A 27,756-nucleotide genomic window follows, 5' to 3' on the forward strand; every position below is an offset into this window, starting at 1 on the left:
TTCACCAAAAAATTTTGAACAACAATGCCCTCAAAAGAAAAAAGTTCAAAAGCTGTCTAAAATAATAATGCAGGGTATTTTCGTCATATAAACAATGTTTTTAATATTTTTTTTTTGTACAGTTTTATTTTTATTTATTTATCAATCAATGTTGGAGCGAGAATTGGGTTTAGGACTAGGCGCAAGGTTATTTATATGTATTTATACAATTTTTCTACAATGCAAAAAAGCGTATATATTTTGAAAAATAAATGGCCAGATTTAAACTATGAGATCTAACTGCTACAAAAAAGATAAATTATATAACTACAAATACGAGATATTAATACCACGAGACATTGTAGCACACCATATTATTCATAAAAACTCAACATATAGAAGTTTTTCTAAACTTGTAATCAAGTCTTACTTAAAAGCAAAGAAGTGTTTTAATGCTATAGATAAGTAGATGGGTATTTTAGGAAATTTACCAACAGTGGAATTTTATTGTTTTGCAAGCAACTCCAACGGTTGCAGTCCTCTCTCGTCGTCGTGGTCTTTTAGGCTAAGTAATTTCTTGTTGGATGTATATAATAATGCCACATGAATGTGACTAATTGAAAGGTCACTTTGTTGATTAAATATGATGACCATAATAGTAGTACTTTTCTTTTTTTATTAATCGGAAATGATTAAGAAACGGTAACCAATTTAATTTTAAAATCAGAACATATCACAAATTTTCTTGACAACTTACGCAACGGTTTTTGCCCCGGAATCATAGTAGTACTTTTCTACATACGTAGCCAATAATCCAATTAAAAAAAATTGACCCCAAACACTATTTTTTGTGGGCCTATTTTAGGTTTGTCCGCATGCAAGGATTAATTTATCCCAAGCCATCTTTAATTTGTTTTTTAAGTTATGAAGGGGTGGTCAAACTTTATTTAAAGAGTTGGTAAATGCAAAGAACACTACTATTAAAGGATAACATCGTTTTATAATTTTATTTAAAAAGTTAGGTTTCGTTTTCGGTGCCTAAAGAATTAGGGTTAAACCCACAAAAGCCATTGTAATTACGTTTTAGGCCAAGCTAGTTTATCTAGGTAAAGGGTTGTGTATTTGTAGGTTACTCAATATACATAAATAGTTCGTTTATATTAAAATGATTAGCTGATAGCTTCATCACGACACATCTTTTTTAGGAGACAAAAAGACTGACAGAGACATTTCAGCCTCTTTCTAACTACTATTGTATGATTCACACACGGCAAGAATTAAACCTAAGATGTGTATTAGGAATACGGACTTGGAATTCGTCCCAACCACTGAAGCACTCCGTAATGATTTTATACATACATAGTTGGCAAACTCATTTGTAATTTTTGTATTCTTGTGTAGAGAGGATTAGTGGTAGGTTTGGTTATGATTCACTAGCCTTTGGATGTATATGATGCCAACATATTAGATTATGAATTAGAATTTCTCGCATGCACAAAAATAAAGAGATTGAAAAAAATTTCTCAACGTTGATACAAACAATATTTAATTATAAGGTAATTTCATGTCTCACACAATCATAACTTGTTTGATTTATAATTTAGATAAATCGTCTAATTATGTAACATGCCAAACTAATTGAGGGTGGAATATTACCATGATTATACCAAATTCTGAAAACATCGCATTAATTGGACTTAGGGAAATATATGAAAAAAAAGTTGAACAAGGACTATTAGTTGAAGTTGGGCGCAAGACCTGCGGATATGGTTCCATCATAGATAATGAACTAGAATTTCTCATACACAAACATTAAAAAATTTTCTTTATGTTGAAACAATAAACGGTCAATTATAAATAACTTGGAAGTACGTGGTTTGTAGTTTAATTGATTAACAATATTCATTCTCGTACTAAAGAATTTATCGATTTACACCCTTTTCATTGCTTGTATTTAAAATGAAAGAATAATCTAAAATTGATGCGGTCGTACCAACTCACATATACCGAATCTCATCATAACTGTAAAAAGTTAAGTAAGTTCAGGCGATAATGGTATTAGATGGGTGACCTCTTAGAAGTCTTCGTGTTGCACCCCCTAATTTCCTTAAAAAAAGAAAAAAAGAAAGAAGGAATAATCTAAAATGTTTTATGATGACTAATGATTTAGATCAAAGCATAGCATTACATGTCAAACGTACTCAGAAAACAAAAATTAGAAATACATAACATAAATGAGAGTAAGGAGGTCGCTTAATATTACGGTCTAGTATCATTTTTCTTACCTTACAAATAAGACGATTATCGACAAAGACAAATTTAAACCACATTATTACGTTATTGCTAGCTCATTGTCAGACTCAGTCTACTCTTTCAACTCTTCAATATAGATAATATCGTTTTTTTTTTTAAAGAAAAAAGAAAATTGAGAGTAAGGGATAGATATGAAATAAAGACGAAAAGGTGGTGGCATTATTTAATGATGAAGGGCACAGCACAGGATTAACGTAAGACCAACCAGGAGTTGCAATCCAAAGTTCCAAACCGTAGTCTCTCTCTCTCTCTCTCTCTTGTTTCTCTCTCTAAATCTCTCCATATCTATCTTCTTTTTTGACTTTGTACGCTTATTATCCGTCTGCCGAGACTCCACGAGCTTCTTGGTTGAACGAAACAATTTAAGCACCAAAAAACAAACAAAAAAGTGAGGCTCCATCCAAAATTCTTTTCCCAATATTTTCCACTTTATTTCTTTCCAATGTACTCCTTAAATTATTTGGTCGGTTTCGAAACCATTAAAAACTCTCACAAATTCCGCCGGTTTCCAACCTAACACACACCTCCTCCTCTTCGTCACTTTCCCGTATAAAAAAATATCGGACAGTCTTACATTCTTTCTCTCATCATATCCATCTATATCTCCGTATCTCTCTCTCTCTCTCTCTCTCTCCCTCTCTCTCTCTGCGAGTTTGTTCACAGCTCTGTGTTGTACAGTGAGTTCTCTTTTCTGGGTTGCTGAGAATTTAAGGGAAATCAATACTTGTGCTTTTTTGGGTTGTTGGGGGTTGACTTTATGATTCAGTTTCTCTGAAATGACACGGCTGTTTTCTTCTCTCTTTTCACTATTTTCTCAGCAATCAAACAGAAACCTCTTCTTGTTGTTTTCTGAATGTGTAAGGTGTTTTCGCAGGAAACTTGTTCTTCACTGATATCGTATAGCTTTGTTGTTGGATCAATCCGACTCCATCTCAGGTTATCCTCATTACTTGTTTCCAATTCTTCCAGTTATGTTTGTTTGTATAGAAAATTTATTTTTTAATCGAGAAAGATAAAATCTTTTGCTCAAAGGCTGTATTTATGCATCATGGTGAATGATAAATCAATAAGATTTTGAGTCTTTAAATTAAAAAATATTAAAAAAAAAAAACTTTGTGAATTAAATATGCTGATGAAAACAGAGCAAAAATTGCAAAAGTTGCAGTGACAAGTAATGGTTTTTGGAATTTAATTTTTACTTGATTTAGTCTGTTGTGTGAGGGTATGAATAATGAACAGAGGTAAGGAGAATCCTACATTTATTGAAATTATTCCTTGCTTCCGTTATTTTTATGCAGATAAGCTTGATGCATAAGAGTGTGTGTGTGTGAGTTTATTTGGAAGTGCTTTTAAAACGATTGAAAGTGCTTTGGGTTAAATTGATTTTGGGCAAGAAGCACCAGATAACTTTTCTAGAATCCGCTTGGATTTTTACCATGGATTGATTTTAAAAACATTTCACCAAAAACGATTTTAGTCATTTCAAAAGCACGTCCAAAATGATGCATATGTGTGTGTGAAGTCGATGTTTTGACTGCAAGTCTTTTCGATTTCAAGAATAATTCGATTAATATTGCTGCCCTGAGAAGTTGATTTGAAGATCATTCTAGTTGATTGAAGATTTTAGAAATGGCTTTGGATGTGAAAAACACTATTGATGCAGAATCTGCTTTTAAGTTAATAAACGAGGTATTTATATGCATACATTTTAGTAAACTCCTTCCATTTAATATTTTTGTATTGTATTTTTTTTAATTATTGTTGTTGTTGTTGTTATTTTTCTGTCTATGGGTCTAGATTATGAACTCTTCTTGTTATTGGGTATGTTTTCATTTCTTTAATTTAGTTGGAATAGATAGCTAATTCGTTGCATCATATTTTGCAAGTTTGCGTATGAATACGGAGAGGCAGAATTAGATACTAATGGTTATACGAATCGCTCTGAAAGAATGGTGTTTTCATTACAAATCTGCTCAATCTGCAATGCTTTATAATCTTCTTTGTCTAGATATAGGGATCGGATGCTGCACCAATTACCAAATTTTTTCGGTCTTTTGCTGCCTTTCGTATAGGTTCTTACTTTGCACAAAATCTTGGTTGTAGATTATTTGGAACTCCAAGTCATTAAACTGGCGTAACAGCGCATAACTGCAATCATGCTCTCAAGATCTTGCTTAAGTTTGTTGGAATTGTCATCTGGGGACATGTTGAATTTCCCTCAGACTCCTAGAAACCTCCCAAGGGTGATGACTCTTCAAGGAGTTATTCCTGATTCAGAAAGTAGCGACGGCGTTAATAATGAAGATATAAATGTTCCTCCTTCGGAAGTATGTGAAAAGAAGATCATAGTGGCGAATTTTCTCCCTCTACATGCTCAGAAGGATGCAAAATCTGGGAAATGGTGCTTCAGTTTTGATGAGGATGCACTTTCGTTGCAACTCAAAGACGGTTTCCCATCTGGTACTGTGGTAATACATGTCGGTTCTCTGAAGGTTGACATAGAAGCAAGTGAGCAAGAAGAAGTTTCACAGAAACTGCTGGAGGAGTTTAATTGTGTGCCGACATTCCTTCCTTCCGAGCTGCATAAGAGGTATTATCATGGGTTCTGTAAGCAATATTTGTGGCCTCTCTTTCACTACATGCTGCCCATGTGTCCGGACCATAGTAGTCGCTTTGACAGGCAACTTTGGCAGGCATATGTTTCTGCTAACAAGACATATGCCGATAAAGTTATGGAGGTGATCAATCCTGAAGATGATTGTGTATGGGTGCACGACTATCACCTTATGCTTCTTCCAACGTTTTTGAGAAGGCGGTTCACACGAGTTAAACTTGGCTTTTTCCTCCACTCCCCCTTCCCCACATCAGAAATCTACAGGACCCTTCCTGTCCGAGATGAAATTCTGAGAGCACTGCTAAATGTAGATTTGATTGGTTTCCACACGTTTGATTATGCTCGCCACTTCCTTTCTTGTTGTAGTAGAATGCTTGGCCTTGAATATGAATCGAAGCGGGGCTACATTGGACTTGAATATTTTGGCCGCACAGTGTACATTAAGATTCTGGCGGCAGGGATACACATGGGCCAACTTGAATCTGCATTAAATCATCCCTCTTCTTCCATGAAGGCCAAAGAGATTCAAGAGCAGTTCAAGGGGAAGAAAATCATTGTTGGTGTCGATGACATGGACATATTTAAAGGCATCAGTCTAAAGTTGATGGCCATGGAACAACTTTTGATGCAGCACCTGGAGATGCGGGGGAAGGTAGTCCTGGTTCAAATTGTAAATCCTGCAAGAAGCACAGGGAAAGATGTTCAGGAAGCAAAAAAGGAAACATATTCAATGACCAAAAGGATAAACCGAGTCTTTGGTTTCCCAGGCTACGAGCCGGTTGTTTTGATTGACCGTAGCCTTCCCTTTCATGAGAAGGCTGCCTATTATTCCTTGGCAGAATGTTGCATAGTTAATGCTGTAAGGGACGGAATGAACCTGGTTCCCTACGAGTACATCATTTGCAGGCAGGGTAATCAAAACATCGATAATGCTATTGGAGTTGCCTCTAATTCCCCTCGTACAAGTACACTTGTTGTCTCGGAGTTCATAGGTTGCTCACCGTCTTTGAGTGGAGCTATCAGGGTGAACCCGTGGAACATTGAAGCTGCAGCTGATGCACTCAACGAGGCCCTCACAATGCCTGATTTGGAAAAGCAGTTGCGGCATGAGAAACATTTTCGGTATGTTAGCTCTCATGATGTGGCTTACTGGTCCCACAGTTTTCTACAGGATTTGGAGCGAGCGTGCGAAGATCATTACAGAAAACGTTGTTGGGGAATCGGTTTTGGTCTGAATTTCAGAATTTTGTCTCTTTCTCCAAGTTTTAGGAAGCTTTCAATTGATCATATCCTCCCTGTATATAAGAGGACGAACAGGAGGGCAATATTTTTGGATTATGATGGAACAATAATGCCTGAATCTTCTATTGTTAAGACCCCCAGTTCCGAAGTCATTTCTGTTCTGAAAAACCTTTGCAGCGACCCCAAGAACACTGTGTTTATTGTCAGTGGAAGGGGCCAAAGCTCTCTTAGCGAATGGTTTGCTCAATGTGAGAATCTCGGTATAGCAGCTGAGCATGGATACTTCATAAGGTACTTTCTTACGTGCGCTTATAAATGTAATTTTATACTTCAATGTGACTAGTTGTTTTCTGGCAATTGTCTATACTTGTATTGATTCTGCGTTCAATATTATTTTATCACAGATGGAGTAGTGCATCCAGTTGGGAAACCAGTTCGTTGTCCATAGATCTCGATTGGAAGCAAATTGCAGAACCTGTGATGAAGTTATATACAGAGGCAACCGATGGCTCCTATATAGAGACCAAGGAGAGTGCCTTGGTGTGGCACCATCTAGATGCTGATCCTGATTTTGGATCATGCCAGGCCATGGAAATGCTGGATCATCTTGAAAATGTCCTTGCGAATGAGCCTGTAGTTGTAAAAAAGGGTCAGCATATCGTCGAAGTAAAGCCACAGGTATTTATGTTCTTTCCACGCTTTTGTGTTTCTTTGTTCGTATAGTAGCCTAAAGGATGTCACGTTGCTTCTTAAACCGCAGGGAGTTACTAAAGGAATAGTTGCACAGAAAGTTCTTTCCATGATGATTGGTAATGGGAATGCGCCAGATTTTGTGCTGTGCATCGGGGATGATAGATCAGACGAGGACATGTTTGAAAGCATATCGAGCACAACATACAGTTCATCTCAAGCTGCAGCTCCCGAGATCTTTGCATGCACTGTCGGACAAAAACCTAGTAAAGCCAGGTACTACCTCGATGATACGGCGGATGTCATCACTTTGCTCAAAGGCCTGGCAACCGATTCAAGTCTCAGGGCAAGGTCCAATTGGGAAATTCAAGTTCCGTTCGAGAATATTATCTGAGATGAATGAGGTGCCACTGTTTGTCAACGTGCCTAGGGTAGCGAAGAACATCGATGGATGCTTTTCTTCTGATGATACAAGCATACACAAAGGAATCGCGGATTAACTCTTTATGTTTCAATACACTAACATATTCTTTGCATGGTGGAAAGCCGGACATGATGCTGCTCTGGGTGTTTCTTTCGAAGAGAACGATGATCACAGAAGGGTTACTATGGATTTGGAATGTCAGATGGGCTTTACCTTCTTAGTTCACAGGTTAAAACTTGTTTTTCCTTTCGTCATTAGTAGTTTTCACAGATAGATACAAAGGGCATCATTTGTTTGTAAATTTGAACTGGCTCTTGATACTCGATTATTTTTCTTCTTGTGAAATCATAGTTTTTACTGAAAGTTGTCTATGGCAATTACTGCTTACATTCTCAATGGAGATGGGAGTGCGGTAAATTATTATTTAAAATACCAAATTACACTTGCCCTCCATTTAATTACCGCTCGACAAAATGCTAATGTTCATTTTTGATCTTAATTGAAATCTTAAACAAAAAAAACGGACTTCAATTCGTTATAGAGGACTAGTAAAAGTTACATTTTGAGAGTGTGGCTAGTTTTGCTTGGTGCGTTCGTAAAAGGACAGAAAATTTTTAGTGCGTCAAAAATAAAAATCTGTACAAGTGTCACAATACAAATATTTTAGACACTTAAAAAATAAATTTTCAACCACGTATAATCTGACGTCTGATGTACCGAGTAATACTTTAGACTAGGTGAATTTTCTACTAAACCCAATTTTCCGAAACTGTTTCTCAAAGAACACCATTGCCTTTTGACCTATGGTCAAACTCTCTCTTCTATCCTAAAAGAAAAGGGAAGGGGGAAGCGAAATCACCGCAGTTGCTGGGTTTTCACTCTTCCGATCACACACCAAGCAAAAACAATAGAAAGTGAAAAATGCCTCGTCATGGTTTCGCCCTCGTCGCCGTTTTCGTCCTCGCAATCCTTCCTCATATTCAGGTCTGTTTCTAAACCCTAAACCGCTGTTTGGTTCCTGAGAAAATGCCGAAGAATATTAAATACAGATTTATCGAACGTTCGTTTCTTTTTATGTCTTGTTTCATCTCTTTCAGTTTATAGTTTCCGCTGTTGGTTTTGTGCAGGGTTTGGCGAACGATGATCAGATCTCCGTACGATCATCGCCGTTCGAAACAGCCCTCGAAACCCTTCAGGTGCAAATTGGGTAAAGTTTCCATCTTTTTTTTCTCTTTCGTTGTGGTCTTGTAATTCTGGATCATTGAATCTGTTTGGTTTCCGAGAAAATTTGGGAAGAGGAAAGGAATTCTTAACCATGTTATCATCAGTTGGGACCCTTCACCGGAAGGGCTAAATATACTTCCCGACAGCCAAAAGCGTCATCGATTATAGTTGGTAGAAAAACGTAAAAATGCATGCTTCTATGTCATAGAAGCAGTTTATGAGGACGTGCTTCTTTACGAAGCACTTTCAACTGCTTTTCCGTGAATCACTTTAGCATGTTTCTTATTAAAAACACTGTTAAAAGCGCTTATGAGTACAAGTGCTTTCTAGAGAAGCAGTCCCATATGGGCACTACTGTGAAACCAAACAAATAGCTTTAAATATCAAAATTGATTGCATTTAAGTGTATCGGTGTATGTGCATTGTTTGTTTGTGCGTGTATGTATGCATGTTGATTGTGTCTCTCTGACATTGGAGAAATGTACTGTTATTGTGTTTCTTTGTATAATTTTCAGGTATAAGTTCAAAAAAATTAGTCTCCTGCGCCGTGCCATGACCCATGCCTCCTTCTCCGAAGAGAACAACAAGGCACTGAGCATTTTGGGTGCCAATGTCATAGAAACATTGGTCTCTATGAGATTACTTGAAAACAACCTTGAGATATCTGCAAAAGAGTTGAACCGCCGCATTTCTGAGGTCTCAAAAGTAGAATCTTCCTGTGCTACTGACGGGAAGCAATTGGGGTTGCATAAGGTGGTTAGAGTCTCTCCTAAGACCGATTCTTCAACTCCCTTGGTGGTTTGTGGGGCTTTCAGAGCGGTCTTTGGTGCAATTGCTCTTGATACTGAGAAGGCTGATGATGCTGGAAGTTATTTTTGGCGTGTTCATGGTGGCCAAGTTGGAGGAGCTCTTGCAATGTAAGCGCAGCTCGCTCCCTTTCAGCTCTCAGTAGATATTATGCTAGAGTGCTAGCTGCTACTTGTGGGATTTAATTTAGTACCAGAGAGACTGGTTTGCTGTGATCTTTCTGTTTGTTAATATGGTTTGACAATATCGGTCATTTGGAATACTTTGTGCCTTTGTCCCTAAACAATATTATGCTACTTGTAATTTCGTACGTGCGAAAAACATTGCTAATCTAGTATGTTTGTTTGATGAAAGAAAGGGCATTTCGTATTTCAGCTGTACTTCAACTGTGTGTTTTTTTTGTCAAACGATAGATTTTGTTAGATTAGATGTTAGATTAGCTATCGACGGAGTTCGAACCCACACCGTCATGCAAGGGCTCAACTCCTTTCCACTACTGTGGTAAAGAGCCACTTGCCTTCAACTGTGTTTTTGTTGGAAACTTGTTTACTAGGAGCTGATTTGAATGTCTATCTTTTCTACATTCCCTCGGATATAGATTCAGAAAAGATGCAGGATATGAGCCATCGACTGTGTTTTTATATTCTTCTTCGGTATATGTTGCATCATACTACTAAAGTGTCTCGATTTTTGCTTTTACTTAACGAACTACGTTTTTCAATACTTGATAGTTTGAGAACATTTTGGATTTGCTCGAACGCCGGAAATGCTTGTTATGGAAGTGCACTGGTTCTGTTCTTACTTTACGTGATTATGGGAGAACATATATGCTAGATTGTGATACAACTTTGTTTGAGCTGTTCTTGATCAACGGTCTATGGAAAAGTGATTATCATGCCCTAGGCCTAGCATCACTTATTCTTGAAGCACTTTTCATTTCTTCTGCTTTTCACTTCACTACTCAGTGTCATGCCGGTGCATCATTTCTCGATATAATCTGTGTTGCTGCTGCATCAACTCCCAGCACGAAATGTCTGGATCGATTCAGTTTCGCAACTTCTCTACCTTCTTTCCGTCGTCATGAAATTTCTTCGTTTGTTTTCGCACCGAATCTCTTAGGGCCTGTTTGGTATGTCACAGGCTGAGAAATTTTGATGGATTAGAGGTTATTAGACATCAGACTTGACTTTTAGCCTTCAGCCCTTCACCCCCCGTGTTCGAATAAGATTTTTCTTAGTTTGAATTGTCGTATGTGGCATCAGATTTTTGCTTCCTTTTGATCGTTTTAAACTAAGAAGCTTGACTGATGTCGTTTTCAGTAGGCCCGAGTGGCCAATTTGTCCTCCTTCATAGAGAAGCATTATCTCAGATTCTCTCAATCAACATGGTTGGTGCCAATCTGTTTACTTTTTTTCTACTCTCATATTCCTCCACCTTACACAGCATTAATTTTGTATTTTTCTGATTAGATAAATATGTTGCCGTATTTAAAAGATTTAGCGAAATGCTTAGAAGACTCAAAAGTGCAATTTTTTGTGAATGTTCTGACGCTTTATGTATTTTACATGGTATTTAAGTGTTTGGCATGAGAATAGACGTTGAACTGTAATGTCAAAAAATTCATAAAGAGTCTCGCATTTTCTTAAAGATTTAGGACCATATTAATTTATGCTAATTTGCCAAAGGGAAATAACTAAATTACTAAAAGGGAAATAAAAAAGGAATGAAGATGGTAGAGTGACTAGTCTATGGCGGAATTGGATACTCTCCGGATCCAAGGGATTTGAGCCGACTAAGTAGTGCATCTGGATCATTAAAATTTGATCAAACAACTACAAATAAGGAGTCCTTCTAAAAGTTATAATAATTGTAGCCGTTTGATCAAATTTCAATATTCCGAATGCCCTGCTCGTTGGTTTCAGATCTTTTTAGATCCGGACGGGATCCAGTTCCTTCTATGGCAGCGCTGGAATTGATCATAGTCGGTTGGAGAGGGTTTCTACAGTTCATCTTTGTATTTAAGTTTCTCCTCGGTCCCACCTAAGCCCTGGGACCCGCACGTTCCCGCCCGAAGCGTCACCTACAACGGCACTATTCTTTAATTTCGGATTTTTTTTTAATTCTTATTTTTTCCATAATTATGCCTATAAGTTAGGTTCCTCCGCTCCCTAAAACATAAATAATGGATAATTATCAATAATTATATTAAAATAATAATAAAAACTCTTAATCATTAGGCAAAACCGGAAACACACCAAACGACAGGTCGTTCCGCACACAGAAAGTCACAATGGCCACCGGCAATCCCCGGTCACCTCATGTTTCCGTTACAAACTTCCACCAATCAACGCCACTTGTATAAAACACCCCATTTGGCAGAGGGAAAGGCAATTTCTCCACCGGGGTTTTCCAAACCTTTCTCTCTCTCTCTCTCTCTCTCTCTCTTCGATGGAAGACATTGACTTGGAGGCAATAGGCCATGGAGGATCAAGTTCGCGCTGCTGCTTCTGTATTCCCTCGTCATGGTCGCGGGTGCGGACCTCCCAAAACGACGACCGGTGGTGGTCCCGAGGCATCAAGGCCCTCTACAAGCTTCGAGAGTGGTCCGAGATCGTCGCCGGCCCCAAGTGGAAGACTTTCATCCGCCGGTTCAACCGAACCAGAAGCGGAGGCGGTTCCGGCGGCGGCGGCAGGCACGGGAAATTCCAATACGATCCCTTGAGTTACGCCCTGAACTTCGACGAGGGACCGGTCGACGAAGACGACGAACCCGGCGGGTTCCGCGATTTCTCGGCCCGGTTCGCCTCGATCCCGCAACCGGTGAAGTCCGGGGGGCCGCCGGAATCGGGTAAAGAAGTGTCGGTGTACGGGTGAAGAAACTGCGCCGCTACAGCTATCGTGCGCCAGGGGTGGCGTTTTGTGAAAACTGTGATTTTGCTGGAATGGCTAGTCAATGAGCTGGCGTGGAAGGTGGAAAGGGTGACGTAACGCTGACATGGCGCCGTCACTTCATTTTTTTTTTTTTTTTTTTTTTATCGTTTTTGTTTTCGATGGCGTAGAATGTTAGGTTTTTATTTGATTTTTATTTTCCTGGTCTTTTGGATGGTGACGTGGTTGGGATTGGGTGTATTTAATTACAAAATTATCAGATACTAAGAAGGACAAAATTGTCAAATACTATGAGACCAGCTAAGGATGAGGATGAAATAATATCTTGTAGATTTTGGATGATTCCTTATCAATTAATAAATATTATTTATATTTTAATATTACTTTTTTTTGGCATTGTAATATAAGTGTCATTTTCTGCCACTCAGTAAGAAAGGACACAAAGGATGTAGATTCTCTGTCATCTTATTTCTTCTTTCTATTTTAATTATGTTAATATTTTATATTATTTTTTATAAAAATAATAAGATAAAAGTAAATAGTAATATAAAATATTCTATTTTATGTGGTGAAGGTTAAATCATGTCAATATTTTATAATAAGATAAAAAGAAATAGTAATATAAAATATTGACGTGATTTAATTATGACCACACAAACAGAAGATCATGAGAAGTGAAAGGGCATAGAATCTGCCTCCGAACACAAAATAGAAGTAATATAGTAATAAATAATATGTAATATAATGATTTTTAATTTTTAATTTCTGTACAGTATTTCATTTTCAGTAAAGGATATTGTTGCCCACCACCGCATTTCCATTCTATTGTTAATTTAATTTGAGCCTGAGCACAAGTTCATGGTTTCACTGGTTGATGATATTTTTTTTTTCACTTGAAAATGAGGTTTTAGGTTCAAATCTTGTGGATGACGAATTCGATAATAAATTAGGCTACTCATCATGTAGCTTAACTGACCTCTCATTCTCTTAATATAAAAATATCAATGTACTAGTTTTCTGAAACAGTCAAACTTAATTTGAGTGTGCGTTTTAAATCACTTAATTAATTATCTATTCTTTAGTGGCTTTCTCTTGTGGCAACTGCAATGTTACGCAACAAAGAAAATGACTGCCACAAGACGTTTTACGAAGCCCCTGTTGCCGAAGCAAGAAACTTGTCCCATAACAACCAATTTGCAAAGAAAACTGTTTATGAAACAGGTGAACTACCCCGCCTAGAAGGCTAGCACAGACTAGGCCCTGTGTTAAGCGGTTGATCACTGCCACGATTAATCTTAAAACGTTTGAAATAAGAAATGGCACCTAAACAAAAAAATAAGAAAGGACGTTTAGCTTGCTTAAGTCACAACGCTCACTTAGATAAATAGAAAATTGATAACTTTTATTTTATTTTTTCATTAATTTGAAATAGACTTGTTAGATACTTGAATGAAGTTTTCAACATGTTCTAGTGCTTTATAATTTATAGTCATTCTCTTTTGCAATTTATATACCCTAGTAATTGTGTGTGCTTTAAATATAACTAGACATTTATTCATATGTTAAAAAAAAAAAATTAGTTACAATTAGATAAACCTCCTAAACCCCGCCTAAACGCCTAGGCACTAAACCCTTACCCGCTGCCTGACTAAGAACATCTTCGGCAAGGGCACGGGCATGTAAGTTGCCCTTGCTATTCACTCTGAATAACACTTGCCTTTGTGCAATTCCACCCGTTTGGAAAGGGCAAGGGCAAGGTAGTCCGACTAGAAACTCTGCAAGAGTAATTGTGAGAGAAAATGGAGTTCGATGTTATTAAAGTTACAAACACATACGAGTACACAATTAACTACTCGATGCACCTACAACTGAGGGAAAGCCTACTAGAAGCATATGGTTTGTACATAGATAGGTATATGAGTTCAATTTGTTTGGATTTTAGCCGACTTTATGCTCAGTAAAATATCACCCACAACCCATGGAAAGCTCAGGCAGTGCATGTCTTCTCGGAAATGCAGTGGATGATAAGTTACATGGTACCAAGCCGACGCCAGTTTCTCATGCTCACCGTCTCTGCAGCTACTCTCGAACCACCCCTTCGCTTCTTTCTGTAGGTTCTTGAATGTCAGCGATATCCGATCCTTCATATCCCCGTATCTCCTGTTATCACGTTGCAGATATGCTGCACGATATCGAAGATTGCCTGTCAATATTTCATCTTCGGTCCTGGCCCCATAGTAGTTCATTATGCTTTTCATCTTCTCTATGTACAGGTCTCTGTGACCTTTTGCGACTTCAAGAACTGACTCGATACCACCTACTTGAAGATCCTGATCGTAAGCTGCTTCAGCAATCGGCTCTGACCAAACCAAGCCTCTTTTTTCCTGCACCACTGAGCCAACACATGCACGGTACAGCTTCCCTAATGCCCCATTCGAGAAGTACATGGGCTTTTCCCACCTTTCCATGAAATCTGGAAACTCTTTTGGTTTTAAGATCCGGGGCATTTCAGCCGGTGCACCAGTTTTTGCAAAGTCAACAGCCTGGGAATGCAGGTCTGCCAACTGCAGGCATTTTGAATCCAAAGCTTTGTCTGGTTCACGGTCGGCATGAACTAGATGTGCAGTAGAGATGGCACCCAAATTGTCATTTATCATGTAATCAACAAAGAATTTTTGAATTTCCTGCACATTCAAGAATTATGGATATATTAACTAATGGATTTCAATCCAATTAAGACGCGGTCCAACAGAAATGACATTTAGATTGATGATGTATATGGAAGCTCATATTCACTGCGATTGGGGAAGAGTTATAGTCAAATTAGGAAGTTACCTCTAAGGTTACATCGTGATCCATCGTCCGAGGTCTCCGTGCAGAGTAGTCCATGGGAGGTACAGTACGAGGAGGGACCAGATCTTTATCCCAACTTATGAAAAACAAGTCTCCATCAAGATCACCACCGGAACATTCATTTGGATGAGGCCTGCAAAAAGTTTTCAACCACAATCACTAGACAATTAAACAGACAGTTTTCTTGCTCTACAGTATATGCTTTAACAACATCCAGTTCAATTCACTTGAGCTGATGAATCACACAATCTTATTAAGTTAGATTGAATGAAAGTAGACATGGAGTTCACAAGTCTGATGACTAGGAGCAGAGCCAGCCCTAAGAGTTCGGAGGCCTGGGACAACACCAGAAAAGTCCCTACATGGCTACATATAACATCACTAAATAACTTTTTTTTTATCTTCTATTCACGTCTGTGTATATAGATTATCAACAAAATTTGTTTACAGATTTGAAGCCTCATTAAAACACATGCATAATATATTCTTTGCACATAACTGTATATATAGTTATATACAAGTATTAAGTAATAATTAAACACGCGTAAATAAAAAAATCACAACCTTAAACATTAACACAGCATAGCTAGGTATGGAACCCAAGCTCTCCATATGTAAATCACCCAAAAAGGCCACTCCTACCGTAAGCATTTAATTTTCAGTTGCCCGTTAGTGTGATATTTATTGGTGAATTACAATCTTACAAACACCTATAAGACAAAAAAGAAATATTAGGGGATCTATCATGACGTATATGGGATCGAACCTGAGTCCTATTTGTTAAAAAAACTAGCAACCACTGACTAACCAGTGCGCTAGAGGTTATGATATCTTAGCTGCACTTCACTTATTCATATAACAAAAAATAAAAAATAAAAATTTGGGGACCCTCCCCAGATCTAATTAGGATCTAAAACAAGTCTTACAAGCACCCAGATGAAACACAAATCCGTGAGCTTCTTTTTTTCTTCTCTTATCTTAAAGCTCAGTTCCCCTAATATCTTACCTCGGCTTATTCAGGAACTTCACTTCCACTTACACTGCTACTTCATCCCCCAAAAAAAGGTAATAAAGAATGCAATAGCACCGTGAGAGACAAATCAAACAAGGAAGAAAAATGTAACCAATGGAATGAAAATAATTTCTTACTAATCTTTCATATTATATGAAACATCTAAATATGTGCATCAAAGTGCCCATAATTCAACGATAATTTAGTCATCTGCTTTGAATGATATATTGGTATTAATCTGCTAGTCATCTACTGGGGGCTCGAACCCCTGCCCGCTTTCCATTTAAGGTTGCGAGGGCCACTCCAACTAACCTGTCCTTTGTCCATTATTCCCTATTTATTATACTTATTAATATTAACTAAAAACACAGTACACTTGAACGATACGTTATACACATGACATTATAAGTAAATGAATTCTAAATACTTAATCCTCTAAAGTTTTACTTTTTCTTAATATTGTTACTTAACATATCATATCAATATAATAGTTTGTTGGCATAAGTGTACGATTATGCATTTGAAGAACTCTATGTGGTAGTAAGCTACCAGTTTAATGTACCATACAGATTATTTCAAACTGTTATATTCAGTAAGATTTCAAGGACTACTTAATATTATTGGACAACAATGTGTCCACGGATATTATATTCACCCTAAACCTAATCCAATTATGCAAATAAGTTTGCAGAAATTTTAACTAAAGTATAGCTGATATTTTATTAATAAACATCTCTTGATGTTTCAGTCAAAATTTCCATGTTTTTCTCATACCTTCTGTCATCCTTCTCATGATATCATCAATGTCAATACTTTCGTGTTTTCCACCTCTCAATATTGTTGTCAACGTTATATTTAATAACTTGGATGCAAATAGAAAGAGTGGATTATACAGGGAAAGGAAATCAAAAGCAATGCAACGTCTCCAATAATATTGTCACAAGCATACCATAATTGGTGAAAACAAAAATCATAATCTTCAAGATGAAATAAGTACACTAATAGTGTGATGTATACCTTTCTCCTTTTTGGGGAAAGATAAGGCAATCCATCAAATTCTTCTCCTCCAGTACCACATCATAGACAGCCTCTAGTACCCGGACATCTCCTGGGTGAAGACAAGGATTTTTTGTGACAACCACCTTCCCGGTTACAACACATGTTGTTTCATCAACCTTCTGGAAGAAACTCTGATCCCCCATTTCTAGCTCATCTTTTGTCATGGTTATTCGAACATAAACTTGACCATAGTTTAAACTTCCAGTTTCATCCAAGCACCCAACCAGGATCCGGCCTTTTGGGACGTATATGCGGCATCTACTTTTTATATCAGATAAGTAGTTCTCATAATATGACTGAAGCATCATTGAGAGGTAAGGTTCCACATTTGGTTCATAACCATGATGTAACATCTTTACAAGAATATTTCTGGAACTAGCCCCACTGAATCCCTCTAAGACACTCAACGCTGCAGCTCTTTCTGTCCGCATTTTCCCCAGAAGACGCAATTGTTCCTCTTGCAACGCCTCAAATGTTTCATCCTTTACCCCTAAGGTAGACATGAGGATAATAATCTCTCGATTCAGATAGCAGGGCGAGGAATCAGTCCATTTGGTAACATTGAGCATTCTGTTTTTTGACTCAAATTTGAGCATACTGCCACGCAAAGATAGCTTCCGAAAGGAATTACGGTCAACAGCTATAACCCCTTTATATCCACCATATCGAATTTGAAATGCTGAAGGAATATGATCCAAACCACACTTGTGAGCAATTTGCCTGGCAAAAGATAGAGAAATCTTTCCTATACCATCCGAGAAGCAGTAAGTAACTCCATCAGAAGAAGTCTCAACGTCAGGAATAACCTCTACATCTTGTGCAGGAACAACAAGAGTTTGTGTAGAAGAACTGAATAGTTGGCCCATCCTAGCTGCACACTTAGATACGCTCCGGATTTTGGTGAAGCAGCCCATCCATTCTCTAATATCTTCCGCTTTTACTTTGTCATTAGAAGAAAACATCCAAACAGAGTTGGATCGAAGTTGACTAGCCGAGAAAGCCAGAAACTCAAATTTTTTTTCCCCTATCACAATCCCATCTCGAAGAATAGACAATATCCGATGATATATTCCAGTTCTATGGGGTTTTGTAAACATACCTTTGTGGATGCTTGTGGAAAGAGCATTTGGAGAAAGCTTACCCCAATCCTCATCAACGAATGTAACTCTCATAAAATCGGAAGCATAGTCTGCGAAGTTCTTCACAACATAGTTTGATTTTTCAAGCTCAGGCCCACAGCAACAAATCTTTGATGGGGTAATTAAGGCTCTATGAACACTCATTACGTTATGTTCCACTAATCTTTTATGGGCTGAGGGACGACTCTTAGACTTTCCTTCCAAGTCATGTGATTGAATCCTTATGAATAATAGAGGGTCGTAGCAAATGGTATTGCGCTTGTGCAGCTTCTCAAGAAGCGCATTAGCAGTGTCTACACTTAAACCACTAAGGAACTCAATCAGATCAGAGTCCGCCGCTGCAAGACTAATCTTCTGGGAATGAACGAGTGCATTGATTTGGAAAAGGACCTCATATGGCAACTTTGAATTTGATCCGCAGTTCACAAGTGGAACTGTCTCCGACCGCAAACAGTATCTTTCACCGTCCTCTAAAATGAGATCCACCACATCATCATCTTTATAGAACGGGAAACACTCGAATACATCCGGCACAGAAAACTCCTCCTCAATCTCCCAGCAGAATGAAGTAGCATAACCGAGGGACTTCATGTCCGAAAAATCAGTAGTTCGTACCCAGAGGTAATCATAATCCTCCTTACAAACATGATAACGATCAGCGCTGAACTTGGCAGCTATGTTAGGTCCTGAAACTTTTCGAAAGATCCTCGGACCAAACTTTAGCTGAAAAAAATCAAAATGCACTGTCTCAACATCTTGCCCAATAACCCAAAGTATTAAATACCAGCAATTTACTAATTCTAAACCAAATCAAACAAAAGCAACAATCTTTGAAACAAAAACAGCTCTAATTGTATCAAAAAAAACCCAAACAGACACAAACAACAGCAATTAAGTTCACATTTCTCAAAAATTATTCAAATTCAGAAAGGAAAAAAAAAAAAAAAGAGAGGGAGAGAGAGAGAGAGAAATTTACCTTCAAAAGCAGGGCATTCACTTTCTCGCCACCCAAGCAGCACCCAACAGAATCCATAACATTCTCAAACGCAATCTCCAGCTTATAACACTCGTCTTTCCGCCATACCCAGAACTCGACCCGCTTCCTCTCGGGCATGACCCAAGCCCTCACGTCCTCCCACGTCTCCAGCACATTCATGCAATCTTCCTTCACCATAAAACCCACATGCAAAACGGTGCCGTTTACCCGGCGCTTTTGGTCCACCGGCCGCTGGATGATGTCGTCGTAGGTCTCGGAAAGGCGGAGGCTTTCGGACTTGAAAACGAGGTCGTTTTTCAGGGAGAGTGACTGAGCTTCCAATTTGGCCTTGAGGGTCGTGAACTGGACGCGGCCGAAGCCACGTGACTTCCAGTTCTTGTGATCGCTGCTGATTTCGACGGCGAAGATCGAGTCACGGCCGAGTTTCGACTCGAGGAACGTTAATAGCTCTTGGGCTGTGACGGTTTGCGGAATGTTTGTCACTCGCACTGTGGGTCGCTCTGCCACCCCCATTTTCACAGAGAGAGAGACTGATACAGTAGAGAGAGAAAGTGCGAGATAGAGAGAGGAGAGAGAGGACTGGGAGGCTGTGACTCTCGACTGAGAAAAAAGAGGGAAAAAGGAAGCGGAAAGGGGACTAAGGCGAGTCGTGGGTTTCAGGGGAATGAAAAACAATTGGGCCTCACTTGTACATAGCCCAAAAACTTCCAACCAAACATTATAAGGCTAGCCCATTCATTAGGCCCAAAGCTCTTTCGTAGCGATTTGACAAATCCACATAAGAGTCAAGAGTATGCAATCGCCCGCTAATCCATACGAATGGGAGAGAGGATCCTCGACGGATGCTTTTTACGAGAATTCTGAAAATTCTCCAATCATATTCGTTCATCATATATCGTGCGGTCAGTGTTTGTTAGGTATTGTTTATATTTAATTTTAAATAAAAAAATTTACAATGATTTTTGACCGCACGATATATGATGAACGGATGTGATTTGAGAATCCTCATAAAGAGGATCCGGCAAGGATCCTCCTGGCATGAAAGGCATAATGTTTGTTTAGTATTATCATAGAATATGGCTACCATGGGATGAGATGCTTGACAAAATACCTCAAAGAGGTTGAGGCACGGTCAGTAGCCAAAGGACAACTAGGCAAAGTATTGAGCGAGCTTCATCTTGTCGTTCGGAAGAAAAGTCTTGGATATGCTCATATCAACTCTGCAAATTGCAACAATGTTTATCGGTTGCAAACACTTTCTTTTCCATGTGTATGTAATCACCACAGAACAGTAATGTTTCTGTACCATTTTCCTGAGGGTTTTTTGTCCATTCAACAGCAAATCATGAATTCGATACCATTTTCCAAAGAATTTTTATCCATTCCCTACCAGAAAAAGGGAAAAGGAAAAGGAAACACTTGGCATTTCTTGCATCCTCGGTTATACGCTTCTCGCGATCTTTTTACATCACGATTAGATTGCTGCAGAATGAGGGAAAGTAGTAGAAAGAATTGATCATTTGCCTCTTTCTTGTGTCTGATACTTTGATCATGGTCTTGTGTGCATGTTTCTTGCTTATGAAGAAAGGGCTCTTGCTTTCGAAAAGAAGCGCTTATCTTAGTTGCTAAACAAATGAGGATTGTTTTCTGTATTCTGTTCTGGACTCCAAACACTTAGAAACTAGTACAAATTCTACAAGATCGCTACTGAACAAAATTCTTGCTAAACTGAACATACAATTAAGCATCTGTTATACAACGAAATAGCGAAAAAAGCATAACTACTACTAAGCGTAATTGTACATTTCATGTTTCAGCATTGATCGGAGAAATTACACGAAAAGGAGGCAAACCGGTTTGAGCATTTGAAGAACCCGGGAATTTGTTTTTTGCAGACCAAAGCCAAATCTTCGAAACCGAGAAACTCTCACCCTTATGTCTGCTACTGATTTTCTTCCCTTCCAAATTCTCATTAACTGAGAAGCTCCCATTTCTAACTCCCTCTTTGGCAAGCTTGGCATCACAGTCGGGGGATAATGCAACTTGGAGATTTGAATCGCCAACCACATACTGATATGCACCCATTGAGTAACATCTCCTGGCATCCAAATTACACCTACTGCTCTCCCCCACTTTCCCTCCACTTTCATCCCCTTCATTCAGGCTTTTGAACTTCCCAAGCCTCACAGAATAAACCTTCTTTTCACCAACACCTTCCTCCACAACCAAACCTTTCCGACCGCTCGAACACATGTTCTCCCCATCACTCACAACCCCATCTGACATCTCCCTAGAATCACCGAAATCGAACACCGGATTCTCCAACAAAATCCCAGACCCCAAAATGGTTCCTCTACAAAGGGGGCACGTCGAATTCGAGAGAAGCCAAGTGTCAATGCAATCAATGTGGAAAGCATGACCGCACACAGGAAGCAACCTCAGCCTGTCCTGGTCAGAAAATTCACACAGACAAACTGCACAATCAAATGGCTCCTCCTTCAAACCAACAATGTCTTTGCAGAAGAACACAGGTAGAGAATCAATGGTGGCTTGATCAAGGCCCGAATCGTGAAGGCGAAAAAGCTGCTGAAGCTGCCTTTGGATAGCTCGAGACCCAGAGGTTTCTGGGAATCTATTGGATTGAAAGATTGAGGAGGAAGGTGACCTTTTTATGAGGCATCTCAAAAGCAAATGAGCAAACCCATAGATAAAAAACATAACAGCTACAATTACTATAACCAAAAGAAGCACTGGACTGATACTGCCAGTAGATGAAGAAGGAGATGATGATGGTGGGGTTATCAATGAGGGGGTTGGATATATCAAATTATCATCTTTTTGCTGCCATCCATGGAGAATTCTAGACATTTTTGGAGAAGGGTTTTGCTCAAAAGCAAATATTTTTGCTGGGTTTCTCAGATTATACACTGAAATTCTCAATAAAATGCACAATTTCAAAATTTGGAGCGTGGGTTAAAATATACCAAATCACCATCTTTTTGCTTGACCCAAAAGAGAATTCTAGAGATTTTATGAGATGGGTATTGCTCAAAAGCAAATTTTTCGGAGGGATTCTCAGATTAGACACTAAAATATTCAGGAAAATGCAGAATATATAGAAGAAATTAAGAAAGCAATGCTGACCAGAAACCTAATCAAATTAATATTTCATATTGTGTGCAGCGTTGTTTTGTGGAAGATTGAGAGAATAAAAATTGGGTCTTGAAGAATTAGTAAGCTGGTAGAATTGGAAAGGACATACCTTTGGATGTGGAGGGTACGAAACTGAGGGTTTATGGGGGTTGGTGATGATGGGGTCTGCACCGTCTGATTTGAATTCCTTATGCGCCACACAACACAAGTGTGAGAAACAACACAAGTGTGAGAAAGAAAGGTTTTCTAGTACTGCTGTGTTTGATATAGACTGGTGTGATTGTGACGTGTGAAGCGTGAAGTGTGCTGTCGACATTGAAAAAGCCATAGGCTCTTGAGCCCATTGTGATACAAAAGGACCCTTCAAACTTACAATTTTTTCTTGAGTTTATACAATATTTAACTCTTGGATTTGGTTTAAGTTTAGGTGGTTGGATCAAAGCTGATCGTCAAATATGTGTTGGTGCCTAATGTACACTAAAAAGAAATCTCAATTTAAGTTATTAGATTAGTTTTATTGGCAAAATATGTGTTGGCAATGAGTATCTGTAAGTACTCAAGAAAAATTGAAATTCTACAGGCCTACAACGATAGGGCTAGCAGCCGAGAAATTCTTAGATGGAGAAGTCTGACCACGCCATTCATGCCACAATCCCTTTTTTGTGAGATCGCACAAAGACGAGGTTGGGTTGCCCGCCCAAGATTTTCTCCTAGTAGCTTAGCAGTTTTGCATAACGCAATACTTGCATGAAATGAAGGGGAAAAAAAATCTCTCGTCAGGTGGCATGTGATGGTTGAGTTTTTTTTCTTCAAAATTGTTGAATTGTTGAAGGGATCCCCTTTGACGAGGACATATGAGTTTGTGAATAAAAAGTTTGAGTTATTTTCTGTGGTCGGAGTTTATCTGTAGTGATTCCAAATTTCAATTACTGATGTGAAGCAAAGAACAGATGCAAGTCTTATGGAGTGATTTCAGTTATCTTTACTTCATTCTAAATTTTATGCGTTTTCGCTTTCGCTAAACCGTTCTAACCTCCACTGCGTGACTCTATCGTACATCAATTTCACATGTTTGGCTAAACTAAAATTGTAGGACACCATACCAGACAAACCTAAGAAAAGCATTATACTTGTCTCCCTCATTATGTGTGGTGATCTGGACCTATATGTCACATAAACTTGAAAAGCTGAAGGAGGTCCACCAACCATCCAGTTTTGATTGACCAAAGTGATCAGTGTGACTTCTTTTTCATCAATCCTGGCATGAAAACACACTATCAACCACTTCTAGACTGAAAATCTGAATGATCTACCGCAGTAACTATGAAATGGGTAAGTAAAAAACAGTAGGTAATGTCTTCTTCTTTGTAGGTAAAAAGTCATGTACCAATGCAAATCTTTTATCGTACTATATTAGCTTTTCCGGTAACGCTGTTTATACATTTGTTTTTACTTTTCACACATCCTTTTAATTTTCGACCATCAGATATAGTGACAAAACAAAAATTAAAATAAGTGTGTGTGAGGTAAAAATGAGTGTGTAAGTAGCATTATTCTAGATTTTTCCTGGCTATGAAATGGTGGCAAAATAGAAAGAGTGGTGCTATCTACACACTCATTTTTATCTTCCACACGCGGTTCTCAATTTTCAACTATCAGATCGATGAATTGAAGAAAATCAAAAAACATATAAAAAGTAAAAATGAGTGTGTAACGGTGGGGTTGCGTTTGCTTTTCCTGGCACGTATTAGCACCTAATCATATCCATGATTGTATCCACTAAACACATGTGATTATGACTAATCATGTTTTTGTAATGCTTACCTCTATTTGTTTGACAATCTTTGTCTGATGTTAGTTGATAACCAACTGGCAAGCCGGTCAAAGGAGAGATTCTTGAGTTTACCTGGTCGAATGTGACCGCTTACTAATTTCTACGTTACAATATGACGAGAAAAATAAACGCATAATTGTATACAATCAGATGTAAAATATACTTTTTTCTGTTAATAAATTTTGTTGCAGATTATGTTAATGGTGTGACACTCTTTTTTTTTTTTTTATATATATATAATCTAATCAATTATATAAGCTAGAGGATTGTACATTATATGATACATATTCAGACATTTTGGACACCCTGTGGATATTGAATCAGTCCATTTTGTCTTACCCTTTGGTCTTTGGAGTCAGTCCACTTCTCCTCACGTTATGTAAGACGAATGCATATAGTGTTCAACATAATACTCAAAATAATTTCTCTTGTGCCTCTATCTTGTGATCCAATTTATGTTCGGTTTTTTAGCAAAAATGGTATTTGAAATTATTAGAACTCTTCACTTTTGGCTTTGAAATTTAAAATCGATATAAATGGTCATTGAGATTGTCTACCATCAATCATTTTGATCATTCTATAAAAAAATATCTGTTAAATTAAAAAAAAAAAAAATCACTAGTTCAAGTGGAGAGGTTGATTTAACAAAAATACCCTCAACTTAACAGAGATTTTTCTACAGAATGACCAAAATCAAATAATTTTTTGTGAAAAAAAAGACTATCCGTTGTGAGTCGGTTCCATCAGTCTCCAAGCAATTTGGTGAGAAATTTTCTACCAAATAATTCGACCTAGATCAACTAAATCTTAATCTAGTGATACTTCTCTTCTTAACTTTGAAAAAAAAATCTAAATCGACTGTTTTATCCCCTGTTGATAAGGAAAACGAAAAATAGTGAATGCATACATATTATTATTACATGGTCTTTTTATTGCCACAAATTCCCTTTTCCCAAGTGTAATTTTCATGTAACATAACTCATATGAACAAGTGACAAGGACAATAACATCATAGGTTTACCCAAAAACAAACATTTTTGATATCAAATTGCTCCAACAAGTGAGCTGCAACTGCTGAACTGTTTTACTTTTCATGGATCAGAGGATATGGATCTCTCCTCCTCCTCTTTGATCGACTTAATCATCGCCGAAACTCGACTCATACTTGGCCTATCATTTGGAGTTGAATTTATGCACTGAAATGCTACCTGCAACAAGCTCACCATCCTTTCTTCACTTGCACCTTCTTGGATCAAAGCCTTGTCGAAAACTTCAACAGTCCACTCCTCTTTAACCACCGAGTGCACCCACCCTGGTAAATACAACCCGTTTTGCTGCACCAGCTTCCCAGTCAGAAGCTCGAGAAGTATCACACCAAACTCATAGACATCACCCTTGAACGTACTATCTGCATTGAACGTGCTATCTGCATGGCCTGTATTCGGACTTTCAATCCCGTTGTTTGGCGAAAGGAGTGACCCATCTTGATTTTCGACTTCCATTATGCCGTATTCGCTGATGCAGGGCTCCATGGGCATGTTGAACAAAATGTTCATGGACTTCAGGTTGCCATGAGCAATGCCATGTTCATGTAGCTCTTGGTGCATGAATGCCAATGACTCAGCAATGATGTCTGCAACACTTAGCCTGCTTCCCCAGTCAAATATTTGTCCGTTTGAAGATCCTGTGTTACCAAAAACCCATGAGCAATTCGATTAAATTTTACTTGATCGTAAACAAAATACTCGCAGTAAGAAAAACCTATTCTCAAGCGCGTCAGAACGTGTGGAGAGAATAGTACGAATAACCAGTTCTGTTTATGATTTGAGATATATATAAATAGCAAAAAATTGATCAAATCAAGCGTAACCTACCATGAAGAAGGTTAAAGAGATTGCCATTAGGCTGATACTCATAAAACAAGAGCCTCTCCTGTGTGGAACAATAGAATGCAACAGTTGGCAAGACATTTCGACACTTAACCTGATCGATTTGTGTCATCCGAGTCTTGAATTTTTGGCTCGAAATCCCACAGTTTCTGATCCTCTTCACAACTAAGTTAACCCCTCCATCGAGCATGATTTTGTAGAGGCTTCCATTCTTCCCTCTGGCAAGCAATTCAGCAGGAGCTCGGAGCAACTCCTCAAAACTCAACCCCCCCAGCAATGGACTAGTGAGAACCACGAGCGGTGGAGCCATTCCGTTTTCAACAGATGATACCGAGTACTCTGCCGTGTTTTTACCACTACCATCCTTCACACTAGAAGAAATTGTAGTGCTAGGCACAGTGCTAGCAGCATCATTCGCAGCCATCTTTTTATTTCTGCCCCTTTCTTCATCTTCTCTGATCTTCTTTTTGCTGACAAATTTATAGAGAAAGAAGCAAACAACAACCAGGCCAAGAATTATATATCCTGATAAGAGCAAAAGCTTTTCGAACCAGGACTTTCTCGATTTCTTTGGCATTCTGGAAGTTTGTGGCGCAGGAGGGCAGGCATTTTGCAGTGGCTTTCCACACAGCTGAAGATTACCGAAAAAGCTATCATTTTTGAATAGGCCTTTGACATCGGGGATAGGGCCGCTGAAGTTGTTGTTGGAGACATTGAATTCCTTGAGGTTGAAGAAATCAAAATCGGGGATTTTCCCATCAAGCTGATTGTTCTGAGCAAGAAAAGCTATCAAGCCAGAAATCTTTGAGAAATCAGGAAGCTCACCGTTGAAGTTGTTGTTAGAGATGTCAACCCTTTTCAGATTGTTCAACCGCGAAACAGACGCCGGAAGATCACCCGAAAACTGGTTCCCACTTATATACAAGTGAGTCAAATCTCTGCAGTTTCCAATGTCTTCTGTGAGCTGTCCAGTGATCTTGTTGTTCTTCAGACTCACAACACCAACAGACTTCACCGTGCAGAGAGAGTTTGCATCGAGAATTCCCGCAAAATTTGAGGTTTCGAGGACTATTTTCTTGACAGAATTCTTTCCATCACATGTCACACCTTCCCACTTATCTCCGCAGGGGTCTGAGCTCATGTTCCAACCCCAATTTCCGTTCATGGGCGCTGCATTGACCGGTGAGAGTTTGTTCATGAACTGCACCAACGCTTGTTTGATCTGAATCCACTCTTGATCTTCTGGATATGCCACTGGAAAGATTACGAGAAGGATCAAAATGGCAAACATCCGAATGGGAATTCCATCCATTTTTCGTGTTTTCTATGTACAAATTGGATTTTTTTGGGTGTGGGAAATGGCTCTGTGGTTTGGTGTTTCTTCCTTATGAAGTGGGATTCGGTGATTGGAATTGGAGAAACAAGAAGAAAGGAACAAATGGAAATGTTGGAGTCGGTTGATGGAATCACTTGCTGCCGATTGGATGAACACTGACAGAGAGTTTGAAACATTCTCTGGGTGCATGTAGGGCTCATAACAGATGGCACTAAAGTCTAACAATTTTAAAAAGAAATCTTTGCCGGCAGTTTTAAACGGTCAAATTTTTTGATGGCATGTCTTTTTCAACAAGCCTTTCT

At 38.5% G+C, this 27,756-nt stretch overlaps 6 protein-coding genes across 7 annotated transcripts; 3 read left to right on the forward strand and 3 right to left on the reverse strand.

Moving 5' to 3' along the window:
• Window positions 1-2,727: 2,727 nt before the first annotated feature.
• LOC137713823 (probable alpha,alpha-trehalose-phosphate synthase [UDP-forming] 9) lies at window positions 2,728-7,625 on the forward strand. 2 transcript variants are annotated; one of them, XM_068453179.1, is made up of 5 exons: window positions 2,728-2,969; window positions 3,167-3,228; window positions 4,365-6,439; window positions 6,553-6,826; window positions 6,909-7,625. In XM_068453179.1, exons 3-5 carry the CDS (start codon window positions 4,449-4,451, stop codon window positions 7,230-7,232), a joined length of 2,589 nt encoding a protein of 862 aa, XP_068309280.1. In that variant the 5' UTR covers window positions 2,728-2,969; window positions 3,167-3,228; window positions 4,365-4,448; the 3' UTR covers window positions 7,233-7,625. The 2 variants fall into 2 exon arrangements, with proteins under 2 accessions (XP_068309280.1, XP_068309281.1); XM_068453180.1 differs by having other exon boundaries at window positions 4,396-6,439.
• A 404-nt stretch (window positions 7,626-8,029) lies between these two features.
• On the forward strand, window positions 8,030-9,673 carry LOC137713824 (protein NUCLEAR FUSION DEFECTIVE 2). Its single transcript, XM_068453181.1, has 3 exons — window positions 8,030-8,246; window positions 8,390-8,469; window positions 9,002-9,673. Exons 1-3 carry the CDS (start codon window positions 8,184-8,186, stop codon window positions 9,405-9,407), a joined length of 549 nt encoding a protein of 182 aa, XP_068309282.1. The 5' UTR covers window positions 8,030-8,183; the 3' UTR covers window positions 9,408-9,673.
• Window positions 9,674-11,741: 2,068 nt separating this feature from the next.
• LOC137712371 (uncharacterized) lies at window positions 11,742-12,167 on the forward strand. Its single transcript, XM_068451459.1, has one exon. The coding sequence runs from the start codon at window positions 11,742-11,744 to the stop codon at window positions 12,165-12,167; it is 426 nt and encodes a 141-aa protein (XP_068307560.1).
• Window positions 12,168-13,798: 1,631 nt separating this feature from the next.
• On the reverse strand, window positions 13,799-19,833 carry LOC137713009 (RNA-dependent RNA polymerase 2). The gene is made up of 4 exons (XM_068452237.1): window positions 19,222-19,833; window positions 17,065-18,968; window positions 15,018-15,168; window positions 13,799-14,866 (listed from the first exon to the last, which is right to left on the reverse strand). The coding sequence occupies exons 1-4, from the start codon at window positions 19,753-19,755 to the stop codon at window positions 14,105-14,107; spliced, it is 3,351 nt and encodes a 1,116-aa protein (XP_068308338.1). The 5' UTR covers window positions 19,756-19,833; the 3' UTR covers window positions 13,799-14,104.
• A 1,115-nt stretch (window positions 19,834-20,948) lies between these two features.
• Window positions 20,949-22,577, reverse strand: LOC137713227 (RING-H2 finger protein ATL46-like). Its single transcript, XM_068452505.1, has one exon. It carries the CDS (start codon window positions 22,108-22,110, stop codon window positions 21,049-21,051), a length of 1,062 nt encoding a protein of 353 aa, XP_068308606.1. The 5' UTR covers window positions 22,111-22,577; the 3' UTR covers window positions 20,949-21,048.
• A 2,743-nt stretch (window positions 22,578-25,320) lies between these two features.
• On the reverse strand, window positions 25,321-27,430 carry LOC137713226 (probable inactive receptor kinase At2g26730). The gene is made up of 2 exons (XM_068452504.1): window positions 26,104-27,430; window positions 25,321-25,913 (listed from the first exon to the last, which is right to left on the reverse strand). The coding sequence occupies exons 1-2, from the start codon at window positions 27,428-27,430 to the stop codon at window positions 25,321-25,323; spliced, it is 1,920 nt and encodes a 639-aa protein (XP_068308605.1).
• Between the last annotated feature and the right edge of the window lie 326 nt (window positions 27,431-27,756).

The sequence above is a fragment of the Pyrus communis genome, chromosome 13 (assembly GCF_963583255.1).
Source record: "Pyrus communis chromosome 13, drPyrComm1.1, whole genome shotgun sequence".
Lineage (NCBI taxonomy): Eukaryota > Viridiplantae > Streptophyta > Magnoliopsida > Rosales > Rosaceae > Pyrus > Pyrus communis.